General features: G+C 40.9%; 3 protein-coding genes across 3 annotated transcripts; all 3 read left to right on the top strand.

Moving 5' to 3' along the window:
* Positions 1-317: 317 nt before the first annotated feature.
* Positions 318-4,530, top strand: LOC306959264 (long-chain fatty acid transport protein 6). Its single transcript, XM_079551334.1, has 10 exons — positions 318-890; positions 1,671-1,877; positions 1,949-2,107; positions 2,662-2,786; positions 2,857-3,051; positions 3,137-3,227; positions 3,296-3,494; positions 3,572-3,669; positions 3,795-3,925; positions 4,007-4,530. The coding sequence occupies exons 1-10, from the start codon at positions 413-415 to the stop codon at positions 4,181-4,183; spliced, it is 1,860 nt and encodes a 619-aa protein (XP_079407460.1). The 5' UTR covers positions 318-412; the 3' UTR covers positions 4,184-4,530.
* A 1,703-nt stretch (positions 4,531-6,233) lies between these two features.
* prrc1 (proline-rich coiled-coil 1) lies at positions 6,234-10,765 on the top strand. Its single transcript, XM_079551340.1, has 9 exons — positions 6,234-6,296; positions 8,190-8,297; positions 8,418-8,768; positions 8,896-9,041; positions 9,258-9,360; positions 9,432-9,595; positions 9,676-9,779; positions 9,913-10,015; positions 10,152-10,765. The coding sequence occupies exons 2-9, from the start codon at positions 8,201-8,203 to the stop codon at positions 10,359-10,361; spliced, it is 1,278 nt and encodes a 425-aa protein (XP_079407466.1). The 5' UTR covers positions 6,234-6,296; positions 8,190-8,200; the 3' UTR covers positions 10,362-10,765.
* A 1,121-nt stretch (positions 10,766-11,886) lies between these two features.
* lmnb1 (lamin B1) lies at positions 11,887-17,651 on the top strand. Its single transcript, XM_079551337.1, has 11 exons — positions 11,887-12,421; positions 13,900-14,056; positions 14,136-14,261; positions 14,711-14,881; positions 15,094-15,219; positions 15,425-15,645; positions 15,720-15,948; positions 16,030-16,134; positions 16,227-16,346; positions 16,421-16,516; positions 16,654-17,651. The coding sequence occupies exons 1-11, from the start codon at positions 12,066-12,068 to the stop codon at positions 16,690-16,692; spliced, it is 1,746 nt and encodes a 581-aa protein (XP_079407463.1). The 5' UTR covers positions 11,887-12,065; the 3' UTR covers positions 16,693-17,651.
* The last annotated feature ends 1,733 nt before the right edge of the window (positions 17,652-19,384 follow it).

Consider the following 19,384-nt stretch of genomic DNA (forward strand, 5'->3'; position numbering starts at 1 on the left):
TTGCCTGTCATTGAACTAGCCCAAGCACGTGTTAATCTCATCAAAGGACAGACACATGTTTTCACTGCATCTGCTCCACTTTTTGTATGTTTTGGTAAAATGTTTTTTTTTTTTATAGCCAACTGAAAATAAACAATAATAAATGTTTTCTTTTTACTTCACAATTGTCTACTTTGTCCTGTATTAAAAGGCAGTCTAAAATGACATGTAGAAAGTTAACCCCATGGCCCCGGTCCGTGCCGCGCCTCTGCTCCCCGCTCCCCTCCTCCCTACGCCTCTCATTGGCCCGCTGTGATTGCACAATGACTGGGTTATCTGCAGGTTTTCTCAGCAGCGAAAGTAGCAGTTGTAAAAGCGTCACAGATAACCTATTCTTTGTTTTACAGCAACCTGATTAAGTGCTCTTCCAAACATGTTGGCTCTGTTGTTCACCGGCCTGTTAGCGGGACTGCTGGCGCTTCTTCTCTACCAGAGGATGGCGTACCCCTTCTTCTGGGACGATTTGATTTATTACTTGAAGCTGCAGGGTTACAAAAAGAAAACCACGGCTCGCATGAAGCAGGGGATCATCACGTATCTGGACTGCTTCTTGTATCAGGCGAGAAGAAACCCTCACAAACCCTTCATCATCTTTGAGGATCAGACTTTGACATACCAGGACGTGGACCGGAGAAGTAACAAGTTTGCCAACGCGCTTCGGGCCGAGTGCTCTTTGAACCAAGGGGACATTGTTGCCTTGATGATGTGCAACGACCCGGACTTTATTTGCGTGTGGTTGGGACTGTGTAAAGTGGGCTGTGAGGTCGCCTTCCTCAACGTCAATATAAAAGCCAAGTCTTTACTTCAATGTTTACAAAGTTGTGGATCCAAAGCCCTTATAGTTGGTGCAGGTACGGGCACGCTCAAGCATCTCCGCTCGTTTACTCTTGCATACGTGGGCTAAGCTTGTAAATTGCAATCTGATTTGAGAAAATGTGGTAACTTTTTCTGATATTCTAACTTTTAACCGGTAGGTGCCTGCAGCCTGTTGCTAAACTTGCTCAAAACACTATTACAGTGTATCTCAGCAGAATAGAAGTGTTTTTGACTTATTGTAACAAACTTATCTTTTTATGAAACATTTGCATCCGGTGTTGGGGGTAACGTATTACAAAAGTCACGAGTTATACAAATATATTACTTTTTCCAGTAACTAAGGAATATAACATAGCCTATTACTTACACAAAATACGGGAATACATTAGTCATTACATTTCAAGTAACTCGAGTTCCAAGAGCATGCAGCACCAAATCAAGTTGGACCCTGGGGAATAAGATCTGCATAATGTCCTCAAAACAAAACACAAGAGGATGGGGGAAAGCGAAGGAACAGGAAATCTGGGACTGCACTTTTGCCTGGTGGCTTTGTTACTATATTCAGTGAATGTTTTGCCAAAAGTAACTCAAAGGAGTGTAACTAAGCTACATTTTGAAACTGTAGAATGTAATACATACATATTACATTCTTAGAGCTGTAATCACTAATACATTTTTAAGTAACTTGCCCAACACTGTTTGCATCATTGTGTCTTCAGACTTTAGAAACCATTTGATGATAGTGGTAATGAGCGCTACCACAATATCTCTCTCATGATTATAACATAGCCGGATGCTTTCTCTTTTTTGCGTAGATCTGGTGAGTTTGGTGGAGGAGGTATGGTCAGACCTAAAGAAGAAGGACAACATGCTGGTTTGGGTGATGGATTACTCAACCCCTTGTCAGGAGTTCGGGACTTTACTTGATAAGGTCCAACACATTTCTGCGGAGAAAACACACCAGTTGCCGACAGTTGACATTATGTCCAATTTTCTTTACATTTTCACCTCTGGCACAACAGGTACAGATTCTTTATCAGAAATGCTCGACCGGATGTGTGTGCTTACTACCCCCTTATTGAATGTCCTGCAGGTCTTCCCAAAGCGGCTCGTGTGGGCCACCTAAAAGCTGTTTTGAGCATGGCCTTTCTGGAGATGTGCGGGGCCACTCCCAATGATATAATCTACATCACTCTCCCACTTTACCACATGTCTGCTTCTCTTTTGGCGGTCGGTGGATGCATTGGTCTTGGTAAGTTTCATGCACATTTTGGACATATTATAGTCAAAAACCTTCTCAACCTGGGGGGCGAGTGCCAGAGGGGGCCCAGACAGAGCTTTGCCCGGTCAGAGGGGGAAGTCATAAATGATACTACTTGAGCAGATTGAAAGCTTATAAATCATCAAACAAAACTGACAAAGGAGAGCATGTGCATAAAACTATCACGTTTAATGTTATTTATTTGCAACAAAGGCTTATGGATAATTTTTTTTTTTAGTTTTGGTACATTTGTGGGCCAAGGTCTTGGACTGGGGGGGGCCTGAGTGCAGCACAGGGACTAAAATCATGGACATGATCTGCGTACACAATTCCTGGATGTTGGTTTGGTACAATGCAAAGTTAAAGAGCAGGAAACTGTAACATTCCTGTCCCTAAAGGAATTTTGACTTCCTCCAAAGAAAACACACCAAAATAGAAACGCAAATGACAGGAACATATTGCACGCTGGCATCATTGTTTGTTCAGTGGAAGTCTTTCTTACTTATCTTTTTGTTTGTTTATTTGTTTGTTTCACTATCCGCTAGGTGCTACTTGTGTCCTAAAGAAAAAGTTTTCTGCCAGCCAGTTTTGGACAGACTGTACAAAATACAATGTGACTGTAGTGCAATATATCGGAGAACTTTGCAGATATTTGATGAACCAACCAGTGGTAAGAAAAGGGGAAAACGACATATCCGATATTTTTACTTGAACTGTGTTAAAATCATTCTCAATTTCAGGTTCATGAGGAGCGGGCTCACAGTGTGCGCCTATTTGCAGGAAGTGGTCTCAGGTCGGACGTCTGGAAGGGGCTTTCACAGCGCTTTGGAAAGCTCAAGATCAGAGAGGGCTATGGTCTGACAGAGGCTAGTATAGGCTTCCTCAACTACACTGATGAAGTTGGACCTATTGGGCGGGCCAGCTATTTCAACAAGGTCAGACTTGAACAAACACAGAGTCACATGGTAAAACAATACTGCAGTATTTGAGGCTTTATTACGCTGTTGTTGTTTTCCTCAGCTTTCTATGCCATTTGAGCTTTTGCGATACGATCCACAACAATATGAACCTATCAGAACACACACTGGACGATGCATTAGAGTGAACACGGGTAAATGAACTACATCATATTATTGTCGTGGTGCATGCCCCTCTACAATACACTTACTGTATGTGCAGGTGAAGCAGGCATCCTTGTAGCCCCCGTGACAGTCGTGAATCAGTTTCTTGGTTATGCTGACAATAAGGTCCAAACAGAGAAGAAGATACTCAGGGATGTGTTCAAACCGGGCGATGTGTACTTTAACACTGGAGACCTGATGCTCCAGGACCACAGGGGCTTCCTGTACTTCCATGATCGTATTGGTGATACCTTCAGGTACTCCGAATTTGTTATGCTAGTACATGTTGGCAGTACTTGTTCTAATACATATTTGTTTTAAACATACTCTGCAGATGGAAGGGAGAGAATGTGTCCACAACTGAAGTGTCAGATGTTCTTGCAAGTCTTGAATTTATTCAAGAAGCCAATGTCTATGGAGTCACAGTCCCAGGTCTGAAAATACAATTACTAAAAACAAGCATCTGTGTGAAAAATATGATGCCACTATATCTAGTAGTGAAAGACTATATACGTTGAAAGTATACGAGAATAAATTCTGATATTTCCTATTTTTAGGTAACGAAGGTCGAGCAGGCATGGCTGCTGTTGTCCTAAAACCTGAACACCAGTTAGATGGTCCAAAACTCTTCAGTCACTTAGTGGACACGCTTCCTGCTTATGCTTGGCCTCGGTTTCTGAGAGTGCGGGTGAGAAAAATAATCAATGTTTTTAATCGTTTCATCTGCAAATTAATGTGATCTTACCACAAACCTTCAATCTGTCTCCAGATTTCCCTTGATGTGACCGAGACATTTAAGCAACAGAAGCTAAAGTTGGTTCAGGAAGGTTTTAACCCCGACATCATTTCTGATCCTCTATTTTTCTTGGACAGTTCTCTGAAGTCCTATGTTGTCCTTACTCCAGCTATTTTTAATGATTTTGTGTCAGGAAAACACTGTGTATAAGCTACTAATCCCTTAACAAGATGCTGGATGATTCAGATCCGGTCTAAATGTGAATTTTAAAGACAAATTCCTCATGGACAAGTTTAAGACTAGTTAGTGTATATTTATTACAACAGTCCCGTCTACTTGAACTAAAAAAGATTACATTTATTCCATGTGGTCTTGTTATCACATATGAGACTCGTCTGTGTTATTTGTTTTGCATTTCCTATACCCATCATGTTTTGTGCTGTTTTTTGTGAAATTAACTTACATTCATACTGTATTAACATTACCAAGCTGAGTTAACAAGGAAGATGTTTTAATATGCTTAGGAAAACTATTTATGTATTTATAGAAAATACTGTCTTAATACACTGACAAATGACACATTACTTTTAAACATGGCATTATTTATTTATATTAATTTCAACCTTGCAAGCTTGGCATAAATTTCTGTGCAATCGGACATAAAATGTGCATTAAAACAAAAATATATATATGTGTATTATATATATGTGTATGCCACGATATTATCAGTGTAAAGGATGAAGTGGACGTTACAGTATTTTTAAATCATCTTAATTTTACTTAACAAAGAATTAAGAATATTTTAATTCCTTATTTTACATTCACCAAATAGTTATAGAGTCAGTCAAATATGTTATTACAGATGCAGAAATGTGCATTTACAGAACGCACACAAGGCACACAAAAGGTTTGTGTTTGTGTTTTCTCTTTGGCTGCAAAACCAGTACATGACAGACCAGGACATGAAGTAAAGTGAACTGAAGTAGTTAAAGTAGGACAAATTGTACAATGGGCTGGGACATGGTGGGGTGGACCTGAGAAATTAAAATTTCAGATTGCCAAAGAGCCATTTAATTTGCCCACAACAAGCAACGAGACACAAACTATTAAAATCTAGAAAGTTGGGAAACGCAATGATGTACATTTTCTACAGGGAGTATGATTATATTATTATGTAATTAAATCCAACTTTTTATATAATTCACTTGACAACACTGATGAAGTGGCCTTGGGGGAACAAAGACCTGCTGTGAATGGATGTGCAGAGCAACCAAAGGAAGGACTGGAGGACACCCATGACCCAGAACAGAGGTGGGCAACCAAGTTCTGGGGGCCTCATGCAGCCTGTCTAGCCCTTCAATCTGGCCCACAAACACCTAAGCCCAACCAACCACCCAGAGACGCTCTGCGGACAAACCACTGCTATTGTAAAAGGGTGACATTCAATGTTAACCTGACAATAATTAATATTAAACCACCGGTTATTATTGTTAATGATTGCATGGAATTGTGGATACACTTCTAGATTCTGCATAAGGTGCTGTTTTTATAGGTCTATTAAATAAAACACTGTAAGCCTTAATAAAAACACTGAATAATACTCAAATAATGTTATTATTGTTGTGATCAGGATTCTCAATTCTATATTAACATTTAATTTTACGAAATTTAGATGTTGTAATTCATGCCGGGTTGAGAAGTTTTGATTAAGTTTGTTAATTGATTTTCCTTTGCCTCACTTTTTATGTTTTATTCTTAATTCAAGACAAGCACGTTAGACAAAGGTGTGTACTAGATACAATATTGTTTACCTTTATTTAATCTAGTAACAAAACCTAAGTCTGCTAACTCTGATTAAGATTGTATTTTTCAAGAAGTCTGAAATTTATTTATTTATTTGTTCCCAAGAAAGGCCAACTATTATTTTTGCCAGTTGTTGTACAAATAAATGTATTATGCTTCTTTCTTCTTGAAGCTGGAATTATCAAAGGGTAGTAATATTTGAAGTTGTGTCCTTGTGATATAGCCTGCCTATATATTTTTTTATTCTGGAACATCAAAAGGGACATTCCACAAATACAAATTCAGTGATTTCACCATCGCCTTGACAAAGGGAGTACTTGTGACAAACATCTTGGAAAAGAAAACATTATAATTTATTAGGTAAAACGTTGAAACCTTTCCCTCATATTTAGAAGACATTCGCAAAAGGCTCCATTTGAAGTGGGCGGAGTCAGTCCGTCCCGCAGACGTGGCAGCCGTGTACGTCATCAAAGCGTGCCTGTGATTATTCATGGAGGACCAAAGCTACTGCTGCTAGCAGGTAAGTACTTTGTATAATTATTGATGTTTAGTGTTTACCAATATTTGTGTCTTGATTTGGGGACTGTTCAGTTGTTTTTTGGTAATGGGCTCTCTTCAGACATGTTTTTGAGCTGTGAGGCTTTCCACGTGCACAGGGCAGTAGAAAGCTTCACTATGAAGTCCTTCTTCAAACCTAATTTATATCGAATATTGTAGTTGGAGGAAACATATGGGTTAGAAATGAACACATTTTAGTGGATGTTCTTTAATGCAGTTATTTGTAAGTTGTTTTTATTATGTTTTTACTAAACCGAAGTGATGTTTTTCTCCAACTTTGGTCTAGTAAGCCTTGTAATAGAGATCATCATAGCCAAGTGTGTGCAAGTCTGCATTTTGACCCTCTGCATTTTGACCCTCTGTACGGGGAGTCAAAGGAAAAGTTGCCGTGGAATCACGCATGTTTCTGGGAGAAAACACTGTCCATAGAATTACATTAGATAAAACAGTGGACAGTGCACTTTACAAACCTTTCCAGACTGTTGACAAGTGTCTTCACTTTCTACACTACACTATTCATTTGTCCTAAGGCTGATAAAAGAAAGGCTGCCTTTCACGACCCGCCCTACCATCACTGTTCCTTTACTTGCTGCCTTCAGGTGCTCTCGTATTTATGGTAAATAGTAGGGCTGCAACTAACGATTATTTTGTAGTCGATTAATCTATTGATTATTTGTTACGATTAATCAATTAATCGCTTGGCTGTGAATGGTGTAGGAACATTTTATTTTTTCAATTTGTTTTTATCACATTATAGCTTAAGTGGCGCTGTTTGAGGATGTGTTGGAGTAAACTAAAGGGAAATGTTTTTTGAAGGCTCTATTCATGAAATTTACAATGTACCAAACACTACAGACCCTAAATATAAAATCAAAGTGGTTTTCATCAAAAATACTACATTTTTTATTTCATATTTGCTCCATTTTAGTCTGTGAACCATAAACGATTAATCGATTACTGAAATAGTTGTCGACTATTTCAATAATCGATTAGTCGTCGATTAATCGATTAGTCGTTTCAGCCCTAGTAAATAGCACTTGCACATGAACAGCACCTCATCTCGTATTTTCCACTGGGAAACTGGGAGATAATTTTGATGCTTGAGTTCGCGAGATGAAATAACCTTTGACCTTTCAACACATCAGAGATCAGCGATGGCTGGTTGTTATGATACCTACAATATGCATTTAGCCATTTAGTTACTCAATTTTAATATGGTCCCTTTTCTCACTTACCGTCTTGACGACTTCCTCACGTGAATTTATTTGTTTATAGTGTATTGGTGTGTGCGTTTTTTAATGTTTCACTTTGCCACGACACAAAAGCACTTGAACTGCACTCGTTAATTTCCACGTCACAACTGGAAAGGATCATCTTTACCAGAGCACATGAAGGCAGCATAACTAACACACCATTGAACACAGTAAAAACAGGCCAAAGATAAAAACGGTTTGTCAAAAGACCTGTCTAAATAAGTGTATTCAGCCGTGATTTAAGACTGACAGTTCAGTGATGGTCAGGGGGAAGTGCATTCAAGAGCTTTGGTCCATACACAGCAAATGATCGACCGCCCACTTCTTACATCTGAATCGGGGGAACCACCAGAGATGTTTGATCAGAAGAACGCAGTGCCATGAGAGATCTGTCGGAGCAAGACCATTTGTGGTCCTAAACACAAACATGAGGACTAATGTTAATGTTAGTCTATGGACAATAGTACCCCATAACTTGCTGGTTTCCATGGTAACAGAATATGTTCTTCCCCAGCATGGAAAATTTAACATACAATAACAATGTGTCTGCATAAAGAGCAAAAGGGTATTTTCTTAAACCTTTTTTGAATTGCTGGTTAAAGAAAAAGAAAAGATGATGGAAGAAAGTGGGATCGAAACTACGCCACCAACCAGCCCTATACCCCCCCCAAATGTGGCCCCAACAGTCAGTGCTCCACCAGAGCCTTCTGGTAAGTTTGGACAAATGGTAACGGTTTAATTTATGTCAGACAATTCCTATGTTGGATACTCTACTTCATAATGTTTCAAGCATTCAACAGCAAACACTCACTAGAGTTCATGTGTTTTAGGTTTGACCTGTCCCACGTCGATCCCTGGCACCAGCTCCATGAGTGTCCCTGGCTCCACACTCGGCTCGCTTCCTGCCATTACCAGTCCTTTGACCCCACCTCTGCCACTCTCAGAGCAGTATCTGTCCCCTTCCACACTCTCGGCTCCTTTTACCAACACCACTCAGTTCCCCACAACTGCTTCCTTACCGATGCCACCAGCTGCTGTTCCTGGTTTGACAGCCCCGCCTGTTGGTCCCCCCATGACTGGGTTCTCTATGAGTGCAGGATATGATATCACCAGAGGCCATGCTGGGAGAGCGCCGCAGACACCACTAATGCCAACTTTCTCTAGTCCCTCTACCATACCAGGTACCCTACTTTGCTCTCTTACTAAAATGCATTATTTACTCTCAAAGCAGCTCTAAAGTTCAAAATGCATGACATCTTTCGTAGGCAAACCCTCTCCTCTGTGTTTATTTCATTTTTTGTCATGAAGGTGTTGCATCTAATCCAATGGTTCAGCAGCCTGCAATGTCCGGTGGAGTGGACACGGGCTCGCCCATTACTTTTCCCGAGGAGCATGAAGACCCCAGACTGTCTGGACCTCAAAACACTAGTGGAGGCATTTGGGGATTCTTTAAGGTACCAAAAAACATTTGACACAAAACAATTCAAGAAAATATGAGAACCAAAATCACTCATCAGACAATGTTTTTAAGATTTTTAATTAATTATCCCCTTAGAATAAAACTATATATAAAATGTAAGCCGAAAACGACCATGCAGGAAGTTTTTCTTTTCTGTTAAAAAAAAAAATGTTATGTATATCAATAATATAGAAGCATCGCTGTCTTACAGGGTGTAGCAGGTAACCCAGTTGTGAAGACTGTCCTGGACAAAACAAAGCACTCAGTGGAATCTATGATCACGACTTTGGATCCTGGAATGGCTCCATACATCAGTAAGTTTACGGCTGTAATTCTTGTATGGAAATGCATTGCCACTAAATGGCTATGCATTGTTACTCACCAGAGTCTGGAGGTGACATCGACATTGTAGTGACATCAGAAAAAGAGATGCATGTAGAGGCAGTGAGAGATGCATTTCAGGACATATTTGGGATGGCCATGGTGACTGGAGAACCTGGGCAATCCAACATTGCTCCACAGCCTGTTGGTTATGCTGCTGGCATCAAGGTTGTTCAGAAGCATCAGTAAATGTATAAATACAATATAAAGCAAATTATTAATCCACTTGTGAACTTGCACACATACAGGGGGCACAGGAGCGCATTGACAGCCTGCGGCGGTCTGGTGTGATCCATGAGAAACAGCCAGTGGTTTCTTTGGAAAACTTCATAGCTGAGCTTTTTCCAGACAAGTGAGAACAAAGATTGCAGTTCTTTATATAATGAGACTTTTATTACCAATAGACATGGAAGAGAATACTATCATTAACAATTATATTGATCATTTATTCTTTAAATGAGCATTTACTTATTTTTTATCTTTAGGTGGTTTGACATTGGCTGTTTACTTCTTGAGGATCCAGGGCACAAAATACGCATTGAGATCTTTACTCAAGCTACACCTCTGGCTCTTCAGCATGTTCAACAGGTATCTATCAAGAAATATTTGAAACGACTATGTGTAGTTTTGTCACTTATACAACAAAATTACACACTTTATAGGAAACATTTTCTGAAGTGATGTTCTTGATTGTTCATGTACACTAACTCTGAGCATGTTTCAGGCTCAGGCACTGACCCCTCGGGACTATAGTCTACGATGGTCTGGACTCAGTGCAACAATTGGTGAGGTCTTGGAGCGAAGCCTTCCCAACATCAACCGCACAGATTGGCATCATGCCTTGACAGGCATGACCCAGCGTCACATGATCCAGAGCGCAGCCAAGGCTTTGGCTGGGATGTACAAACAGCAACTGCCTCCACAGACTCTTTAGGGCTGCTGTGCAAGTCCACTTTATTGTTTTACAAGAGTTGGATGCTGAAGTGAAAATGCTATTAGGGGAGCTACTGCAACATTTTGCAGTTTTTTCTTGTCTATGTCCATCCACCTGAAGAAACGGCCAAATGTACATAGTTTGTGTTTAAATATTTTACATGTCAGCCATTTTTACTGAAGTTTGAATGGATTAATCAATCCATTCTAATCCCTCCTCTTTTACTGTACTATCTCTGAATAAAAGTCACCTAATTATTAATACTAATAATATCTCTAATATCTGGTAAACGTGATGCCTAAATTCGGATCCGTGGAGTCCATGTCCGAGCTGTTCTTTTAAGGATTAGCAATGCACTATAATGTAAAATTATGTCTGAATATATAGCCACTGAATGAATAAATTAAATAATGTCAAACTTGAGTTAATGTGTTTTCTATTTTGCATAGTAATAATAATGGTAAATATAGCTGCAAAGCGCCCGACCAATGCAAGGGGTCCCTTTGTCTCCCTAAATGTTATTACTGTATTATTGCTACTGTTTTTTTGTTTTTTGGGGTCTTAGAATTGTTTGTACTGCATTTGTTTTTTGAATTTGTCGCCCCTATTGGCCCAGGTGTGAGGAGTGACGTCAGCAGTGAAGAGTGACGTCAGCTAGATCTGCTCCTCCCAGAAATAAAATCAGAGAAATGTCCTCAGTGGCATATGCTCTTCTGCCAGCCAATGTAATGTAATGGCACTGGCATAATGACTGTTTTTTCTGATAAAATCCATTATAACAACAAATGCAAGTATCATAAGGATTGGATAAGGATGATCATAAGGATTAAGGATTGCTACTAATCACAGTTTGGTATTGTTGCCACATCCTTGCCGCATTAAAAAGAAAAAAACATTTTATTTTATGAAGTATTTTATCGAAGCAGGCTGTAATTGACCCATACAAACAGTAGATGGCAGCCTCAACATGACTTAAGTTATTTTGTTCAATCGATGGAATACATAAGTTAATTTCCTATTTCCTAATGGACTTATTTTGATCATCAGAATTGGCCCATCAGATAATATCTACTATGTCAACAGTTCTACCTACCTATCAGTGCCCTTTATTGCCTATAATAAATCTTTAAATTAGACTTAAACCTTTATTAAACAGACTGTACATATTGTGTGTTTTTTTGCTTTTGCTTTTGTTTGTTTTTAGGAAAAAGGTCACCATTTCATTCTCTGTAATCTTGTCAATCTGCTGCTTTCTTTGCAAGTCAATGCTGCTGTAGCAACAAAGGATATTAAAATAGACCTATTCATTGCAGGAAATGAGAAATACAAATCCATAACCGGGACCAGCAGTTAACTGTACGGATGCGCTTGTTTTAGTGACCAGCGCTCCAATCTTTCATAAAATGCATGCCCAAGTCCCTGTCGGCTCGGGATACGTCCACAGCTTAAAATGAAAGGACGTGTTGCGTTGAGCGACGCCATTGGTCGAATATACGCAGCGTAATTTTTTCAATGAGCCGCCATATTAACAGGACAACCCCTCTTTCATTCCGTTTTGGACAAGCCAGGAGCCGCTTTCTGAAAAGAATAGACATTCCCGCCGCAGAGTCCAGCACCTCAACACTAGAAGATTGGTCTGCTCCGGCGGCGGGTTGTTTTAGTCGGTTTGGCTTCTTTTGTTTTGTAGCAGCTGCTCTGACCACAATGGCGACAGTGCCTGCGACTCCAACCGGCCAGAGAAGCACGTGTGGTGGAGGCACACCGCTGAGCCCGACGCGGATCACCAGGCTGCAGGAAAAACAGCAGCTGCGGGACCTGAACGACCGGCTGGCTGTGTACATCGACAAGGTCCGCAGCCTTGAATCCGAGAACGATGTGCTTCATCTAAAGATTAGCGAGAAGGAGGACGTGCGGAGCCGGGAGTTGAGCGGGCTGAGAGCTCTGTATGAAACCGAACTCGCCGATGCCAGAAAGAGCCTGGATGACTCTTCCAAGGAGCGGGCCTGGCTGCAGATCGAGCTGGGAAAGATCAAATCCGAGCATGAGCAGCTCGTGCAGAAGTAAGCCCTTCAACCTCTTAATTATTGCCATTGCAGAATTAGCCAGATGCTACACAGAACCTTTGATTTTGGAGCCATTTTGTCACATTACGCACGCGTTACGTTCTGAGCACGTCATTCTATTCACTACTATTTGTGGTGAGTCCGTGATCACAGTCTGTAGTTTATGCACTTTTAATGACGAGAAAAAGGAAGTTTATGAGTTCAGGATATTGAAAACTGAAACACGTTTGTTGAATGAGTGACTCAACCCGCTCCAAACGAGTGTTTATTTTGCTTTAGGCTTTGCGCTTGTGAGTCCATTTAACCAAACATTCATATTTTAATTGATATCGTGTTTGATATTCCTGAAGAGCCTTTTGCGATGTATTTGTCCCCGAAATGTGATGTGTTAAGTGCGTTTATGCTTTTTTTTTTTTTTTTTTGGATAAATGGACACTTGGCACCGATGCCATGTGTTAAAGGCTGCTTTGTTGTGCGTGTGGCCGCTCATTGACATAAAATCACAGGTGCCATGGAGCGCCTTAAGGGGGTCTGTTTTCATTGGCCCAGTTCATAACAACAACTGTAATCGCTTTTCAGATACTGTAATACGAAAGAGGATTGATTGCCTTGATGAGAGATTATATTTTCATTTCAAACTTGAGAAATATTTATCAAAAGTACAACATACAACGCATTAATTAAGTTCAATACAACATCTATGTGTGTCTCTAAGCTGGAAAGACTTGTTTTTGCTAATTGTGAGTGTGTTGTTTTATGAGGCAGTGACTGGTCATGAGTTTGGCTCAGTGGAAAGCCTTTTCAGTGGTGCTTCAGTAAAACGTCAGAAAACACACATGTCACTGAACATTCCAGTCATAGTTTTTCCCACCCGCCTGTCTACACACTGAGGAGAAATTCTGCGCTCACAAACCTAATGAAAGGGTCCGTCTGTTGACACAGTTAACTCTGTCCAAGGGCTGTGACCGGATATCACTCTTGTTTTCCTGGAAAATGTCATAGCTGTGGCTCTGTCGACCATAACCTTTTATTATAAGCTACAAAACATAAGGATTAGGTTTGTAAAAACAAAAGACTAACGTGATATCACATGACCACACACATTATACACTGAGGCTTTTTTGCCACTGAGGACTCAAATTACAATTATTCTGCTCTAGAGAAATACATTAATTCGTTAACCTCTTATTCCCCACATGAACCGAGAACGTTTGGCGTTGCACAAATCTAAAAGCTTCTTGGAAAAAGTGTCCAAAAGGCGACAAAACCAAGGATGATAATACAAATAAAAGTGAAAACAAAACAGACAAAAAAACAGAATAAACAAGTGACCAAACACAATTTTAAAAAGGGGTGGAAAAACAACAAAAAGCACAAAAGAAAGATAAAAATACAAAACCAGAAATGTGATGACAACGTAGCGACAACAAAATTGTGTGTTTAAAAGTTAATTACATCCTGCTCTTACTTTACAGCTACAACAAAAAGGACCTGGAGGCTGCAGGGGCCCAATCCCGACTGAAGGATCTAGAAGCACAGCTTAACTCCAAAGATGCCATGTTGGCCACTGCCCTGTCTGAGAAGAGGGCGCTTGAAGCCTCTGTGGTTGAACTGCAAGAGCAGCTTCAAGAGGTGCACCATGTCGTGAAAATAGCTTTGTTTTCTATGGGATTCCATTTTGTGACATTTCCCATTACTGTATGTTTCACAGTTGGATATTAGCCTTGCCCAGGTGAAAAAACAACTTGGGGATGAGATGCTTCAGCGCGTGGACTTGGAAAACCGCTGCCAGAGTTTGACTGAGGATGCAGAGTTCCGTAAAAGCATGCATGTGGAGGTATGTTGGGACTCCTGACCACTGTGTTGCTCTAGGATCCCTACTGAAGTCAGGCAAAATATGATATGAAGCCCATGTTAAAAGGCAAACGTGTGTGTGTGAATTTAACCCTAGTGTTTAATTGACCTCTTCATTCTCACTGATGAGCTGACCGTGGCCACAGTTATTATAATATTACGCCCATCATCTGTCACACGCTCAGACATTGATCTGTAGGTCAGGTGTATAAAGTGCATCATTCAGTCAAAGCTGAGATTGAACGGTCAACATGGAGGATTGTGGGTGAACGATTTACTGCTGAGCCACTACAGCACTGATTTTTATTTTTAAAGTGGCACTGATTTTGATCCTTTTAAAAGTGTTTGAACTTGATGTCTATTTTGTGTATTGCACAAATTTATTTCTATCAGTGATTTCTCAGAATTAAAAGCTAAACGTTTACATTTCAGGAAGTGAAGGAGGCTCGGCAGCGGTATGAGACGAGACTGGTGGAAGTGGACTCTGGACGCAAGGAGGAATATGAATACAAGCTGACCCAGGCCCTGGTTGATATGAGAGCTCAGAATGAGGAGCAGATCAAGATCTACAAGGACAACATGGAGAGCACCTATGGAGCTAAAGTATGAGTCGCTGTAGTTCAATATGTGAATGAACTTTGACCTCCCCTATCAAGGAGCATGAGCAGAGTATGTTGAGTGATGTTGTTATGTACTTAACCACAGAGAGGTTTCCTGCTCGTCAGGAAGTGGCTTAGAGAGCTTGGTTCCTCTTTTGAGCTGAGAGTGTGAGGGGTATTGGTGACAACACCAACATAAACATTTTTATTCCGCAGCTTGAAGACCTGCATCGTCTGTCCGAGATGAATGGTGCATCAGCAAACATGGCCCGGGAGGAGCTGAGGGAGTCCAGTCTGAGAATTGAGAGCCTGAGTGCTCAGCTGGGAAGCCTGCAGAAGGAGGTGAGCTATATACTCTTAACTGTTGACAGCAGGAAACGAGCTATGCTGAAAAAACACTGGCACTTTTGTTGATCAAGTGTTTTTGTGATTGATATTTATTCTGTTCAGTGCGTTTAGCAACAAGAATAACACTGTATAGGCTTGACCGTTTTCTGAATTCCTTTTGATGAAAGTGGTTCTTGTTAAAACACTGCTTTCTGTTCAGACTCGAGGCTGGCGTGACCGCATCTCTGAACTGGAAGCAGCTCTGGCCCAAGAGAAGGACAACAGCCGTAGACTACTCGCTGACAAAGACCGATTGGTAGCTGAGATTCAAGCCAAAATGCACCAGCAGCTAAATGAGTATGAACAACTGCTCGATGTCAAACTGGCACTGGACATGGAGATCATGGCCTACCGCAAGCTTCTAGAGGGAGAAGAGGAAAGGTAAACGTCTACACTTGCACTTTTTAAGCATCATAAAAATCCCACTGGTTGATTTTGCCGCTGTGTTGTTCCAGGCTGAAGCTGTCTCCCAGCCCTACAGCTCGCGTGACCGTGTCTCGGGCTTCGTCCAGCAGTCGGAGCGTGCGCACCACTCAGGGGAAGCGTAAACGTGTGGATGTGGAAGAACAGGAAGCCAGCAGCTCGGTGACCATTGCTCACTCTGCTTCCGCCACAGGACCCGTCTTGATCGAGGAGATTGACACTGATGGCAAATTTATCTGCCTTTGCAACAGCAGTGACGAGGTAGGGAGGAGCTTCTTATGGCCTTGATGCTGTAGCTTTGTTTGACATATCTGTAAACACGTTCATGACATTGTCCCCTAGGACCAGGCTATGGTTGGGTTTGAACTGGTGAAGACAATTGGAGAATCTTGTGCCACCTACAAATTTACTCCCAAGTATGTTCTTAAAGCTGGCCAGAAAGTCATGGTAAGTTATTTGTCCTGCTCAGATATATTACAAAAGGCATTCATATATAAATCAATGTTTTTCTTTTCTGTGCATCTCTTGACTTATTACAGATTTGGGCCTCTGATGCTGGTGTAAGCTCCAAGCCGCCCTCTGACCTGGTGTGGAAGAACCAAGCCTCGTGGGGCTCTGGGGAGGATGTTGTTGTTGTGCTCTTAAGCCCCGAGGGAGAGGTGAGGCGGCACAACTTTCACTTTCAAATATGTAAATCCCAGAGTTGGCACGAGATTTGTTTTTGTATAAACAGGAGGTGGCAAAGAGGACCACCATTTATAATGCACCAGTTGAAGAGGAACTGGGTGAAGATGATGGTGTGGAGGTCATTGAAGAAGAGCAGGCTGTGGTAAGATTATTTTTGTCTAAAGTGTTCAGTGAAATTATAGGACACGGTGTGCTTTTGCGGATTGTGACGATAATTAGTGCGTCCGATGTGAAGGTTCAAGTTTGCGTTTTAACTTTGACATTTGTTTCTTTGTGAAGGATTCTGAAACGAGAAGATCCAACTGTGCAATTATGTGATTTTTGCGTCTGCTGACCTGAGCCCAGCCAGCCACTCCGCTGCCAACTACAATACCTACAGCTATTTTTATATCTTTTTTATAGTGTGTTTTATCAAGCTTTTATGTTTTTATTATGACATTGGTAGCTCAACTCCAAGTGGCTCAGAACTTGTAATTTGCAACAATGTGACTTCAAGGTTTTCTTGTATGTTTTTATTATTTACTTGTGCCGTGTAAGGCCTTTTAAAGTAAAAAAGCCTTGAATGCAGTCGAGCTCGTGTGCTGGTTTGAATCCATGTTCTATTTGCTTAAAATCGCCTCATGATTGTAAACATTTTGAATCTTATGCACACTAATGAAAGCAACATTGTATTTATATGACAGAGTAGGCAGACTGTTGATACTGTAGGGACTCTGAGGTAAACCTGCCACAGACAGATAAGACAAACACTAGGAAATAAGCACTGAAACAATTGAAACAATGTCCTTCATCTGATCTAAAAATTGAGCCATGAGATCTCCCAAGGTAAATTGTGCTCTGTGACTCCAAGCAAAAAGAAAGTAACCTTTTGTTTTTGAAAATCCACTGTACACATATTTACAAAGTGTTGATTGTATCTTTAACTCATGTGTTTAAGTACTGTGTTACTATGCATGCTTTTGCTGTTATCTTCATAAATTGTGAATTATGCGTCTTGTGTAGCAATTACTTTTTAGCTGTGGATCAGATGAAGTAGAAATAAACTTTTAAACATGTGAAAGATTCAATACACAATGCCAGACAATAGTAAATGTCTATTTTTGTATCTGATATTTTAAAATAGTTTCATGTATTCATTTTTTTTAAATGTTTATATTAAGGCCAGGCCGATTGTGGGCCAGGCTGTATGTCATTCGTGTGTGTTCACAAACTCAATGAATGTTGCTTATAGACTTAACTTAAGGGTGCTATTAGTTCAAATAAAAGCATGATGAACTGCAGTTGTGACGAGTTAGTTGTATGTCTCAGATATTTAGTGTCATGAATTAATGTAACAATCTTGTTTCTAAACCACTTGTACTGTATAATATTTCAGTGAGTGGTGGTCAGAGGTGGGGTACTTAATCCACCTGGCTTCCCAACCTTTTTTCCTTGAAACCCTTGGGCTTGCTGGAATCCCCAAAAGTTAGAATACTGTGAAGAAATCAGCCCAGATTTTACAGGGCATGAATGTTTTAAACTGAGTGTCACGACTCATCTACTAAACTCAAAGACCTGCACAGGTTTACCCATGTGTCATTAAATCATCTCAGTTAAGGTCAATATGGACTACAGACTTGACAACTGGCCAGACGCATCCGGGAGATGGGCTACAACTGTTGGTTTCCTCGGGTCAAACTGCTTCTGAGCCTGAGCCAACTCGGAGAAGGACTGGACTGTTGGCCAGTGGTCCAAGGTCCTCTTGTCTGATGGTTGAAAACCACGTGTGTCTTTCATTCGGGACTCAAGGTCCAAGGGTTTGGAGAAAGACGGGTGAGGAACAGAACCCAAGCTGCTTGAGGTCCAGTGTGAAATATCCACAGTCAGTCATGATTTGGGGTGCAATGTCCAGTGCAGGCAGGGGCGTCGGACTGGGGGGGTAAAGGGTACTGAGTACCCAGGGCCCAGAGCAGGGGAGGGGCCCTCAAAAATGCTGCAGAAAGCGTTCTGTATTGTACTTTCTAAGTTTCCTCATAATTGATACTATAAGTACTGAACACAACCGGGCTAAAATACAATGGTTGCTACACAGAATTTTGCACAAACAATAATGATGGATAATATCTCAGGGCCCTGACACCCCTTTAAAAATGTGCCAAATGGTTCAGCCCACACACCGGCGAACACCGTGCGCTTCAGCTCTGCAGTGACTTTGATGAGGTGGACTCTGTAATGTAATGACACAGAGCTATGAGGAAAGACAGATCTTAGTCTTGCCTCGCTCTAATGTGCTTTTATTTAACTCTAGCCTGTTCTAGCGGACCTTAGAGGAAACTTTCTTGTCATAAATGACAGTTAAACATGAGGTGAGGTGAGTCCTGCCTCTGCCTGCACTGAGAAGTGGATGGTGCAGAGTCAGAGTCAGAGCTCCTTCTCTCCTCGTTTTAACCTCTAAAGTTTCTCTTTCCTCATATTTATTATAATTGAGCCATCAGGCCAATACAGTGACAAAAGCCACGGGTCGCGCACGCTATTTTCGCCGAATTAATTATGCTAATTAGCCGCGCGCATTTGGAGACTCGCATTATAAATGAGCAGCTTTGGAGACGAGTCAACCTGGTTCTAGTGAAAGGTGGAGCTGCTGCCGTTTAGCCTATTCCAACGTAACAATTTACAACAACAACTTACTGACAACACACTTAAAGGTATTGGCTTCAAATATGGTGAGACTAAATCAGACTGAAGCCCTTGAGTTTTTTGTTCAGGCCTGTGGCCACAGAGACATCATAGTATTATCACTTTTTTTTTTTTTATAAAATAGCATTTTAATGCATATTTTAAAGTCGTGTTATTCTCAGCACAAATATCCCATGTCCCTGGTGCAGCCCTCCTGTTTAATGTGATGCTAATAATCATTATGCTCCACCTAAAACTAGCCATTTCAATTGGCCCGATGAAAGTAGAATATTCCACCTTAATCTAAATATCTATGTCACTACAGGATTAAAGGTTATTCAATTTCTGTAACTGA

The sequence above is a fragment of the Gobius niger genome, assembly GCF_951799975.1.
Source record: "Gobius niger genome assembly, chromosome: 2".
NCBI classification, from domain to species: Eukaryota; Metazoa; Chordata; class Actinopteri; order Gobiiformes; family Gobiidae; genus Gobius; species Gobius niger.

Coding starts and splice junctions, on each gene's coding strand:
- LOC306959264 (XM_079551334.1), top strand. CDS start 413: ATGTTGGCTCTGTTGTTCACCGGCCTGTTAGCGGGACTGCTGGCGCTT. Junction 3,052..3,136: donor GGGCCAGCTATTTCAACAAG/GTCAGACTTGAA, acceptor TGTTTTCCTCAG/CTTTCTATGCCATTTGAGCT. Junction 3,926..4,006: donor CTCGGTTTCTGAGAGTGCGG/GTGAGAAAAATA, acceptor ATCTGTCTCCAG/ATTTCCCTTGATGTGACCGA.
- prrc1 (XM_079551340.1), top strand. CDS start 8,201: ATGATGGAAGAAAGTGGGATCGAAACTACGCCACCAACCAGCCCTATA. Junction 8,298..8,417: donor TGCTCCACCAGAGCCTTCTG/GTAAGTTTGGAC, acceptor CATGTGTTTTAG/GTTTGACCTGTCCCACGTCG. Junction 10,016..10,151: donor CTCTTCAGCATGTTCAACAG/GTATCTATCAAG, acceptor AGCATGTTTCAG/GCTCAGGCACTGACCCCTCG.
- lmnb1 (XM_079551337.1), top strand. CDS start 12,066: ATGGCGACAGTGCCTGCGACTCCAACCGGCCAGAGAAGCACGTGTGGT. Junction 14,882..15,093: donor AGAGCACCTATGGAGCTAAA/GTATGAGTCGCT, acceptor TTTATTCCGCAG/CTTGAAGACCTGCATCGTCT. Junction 16,135..16,226: donor AAGCTGGCCAGAAAGTCATG/GTAAGTTATTTG, acceptor GACTTATTACAG/ATTTGGGCCTCTGATGCTGG.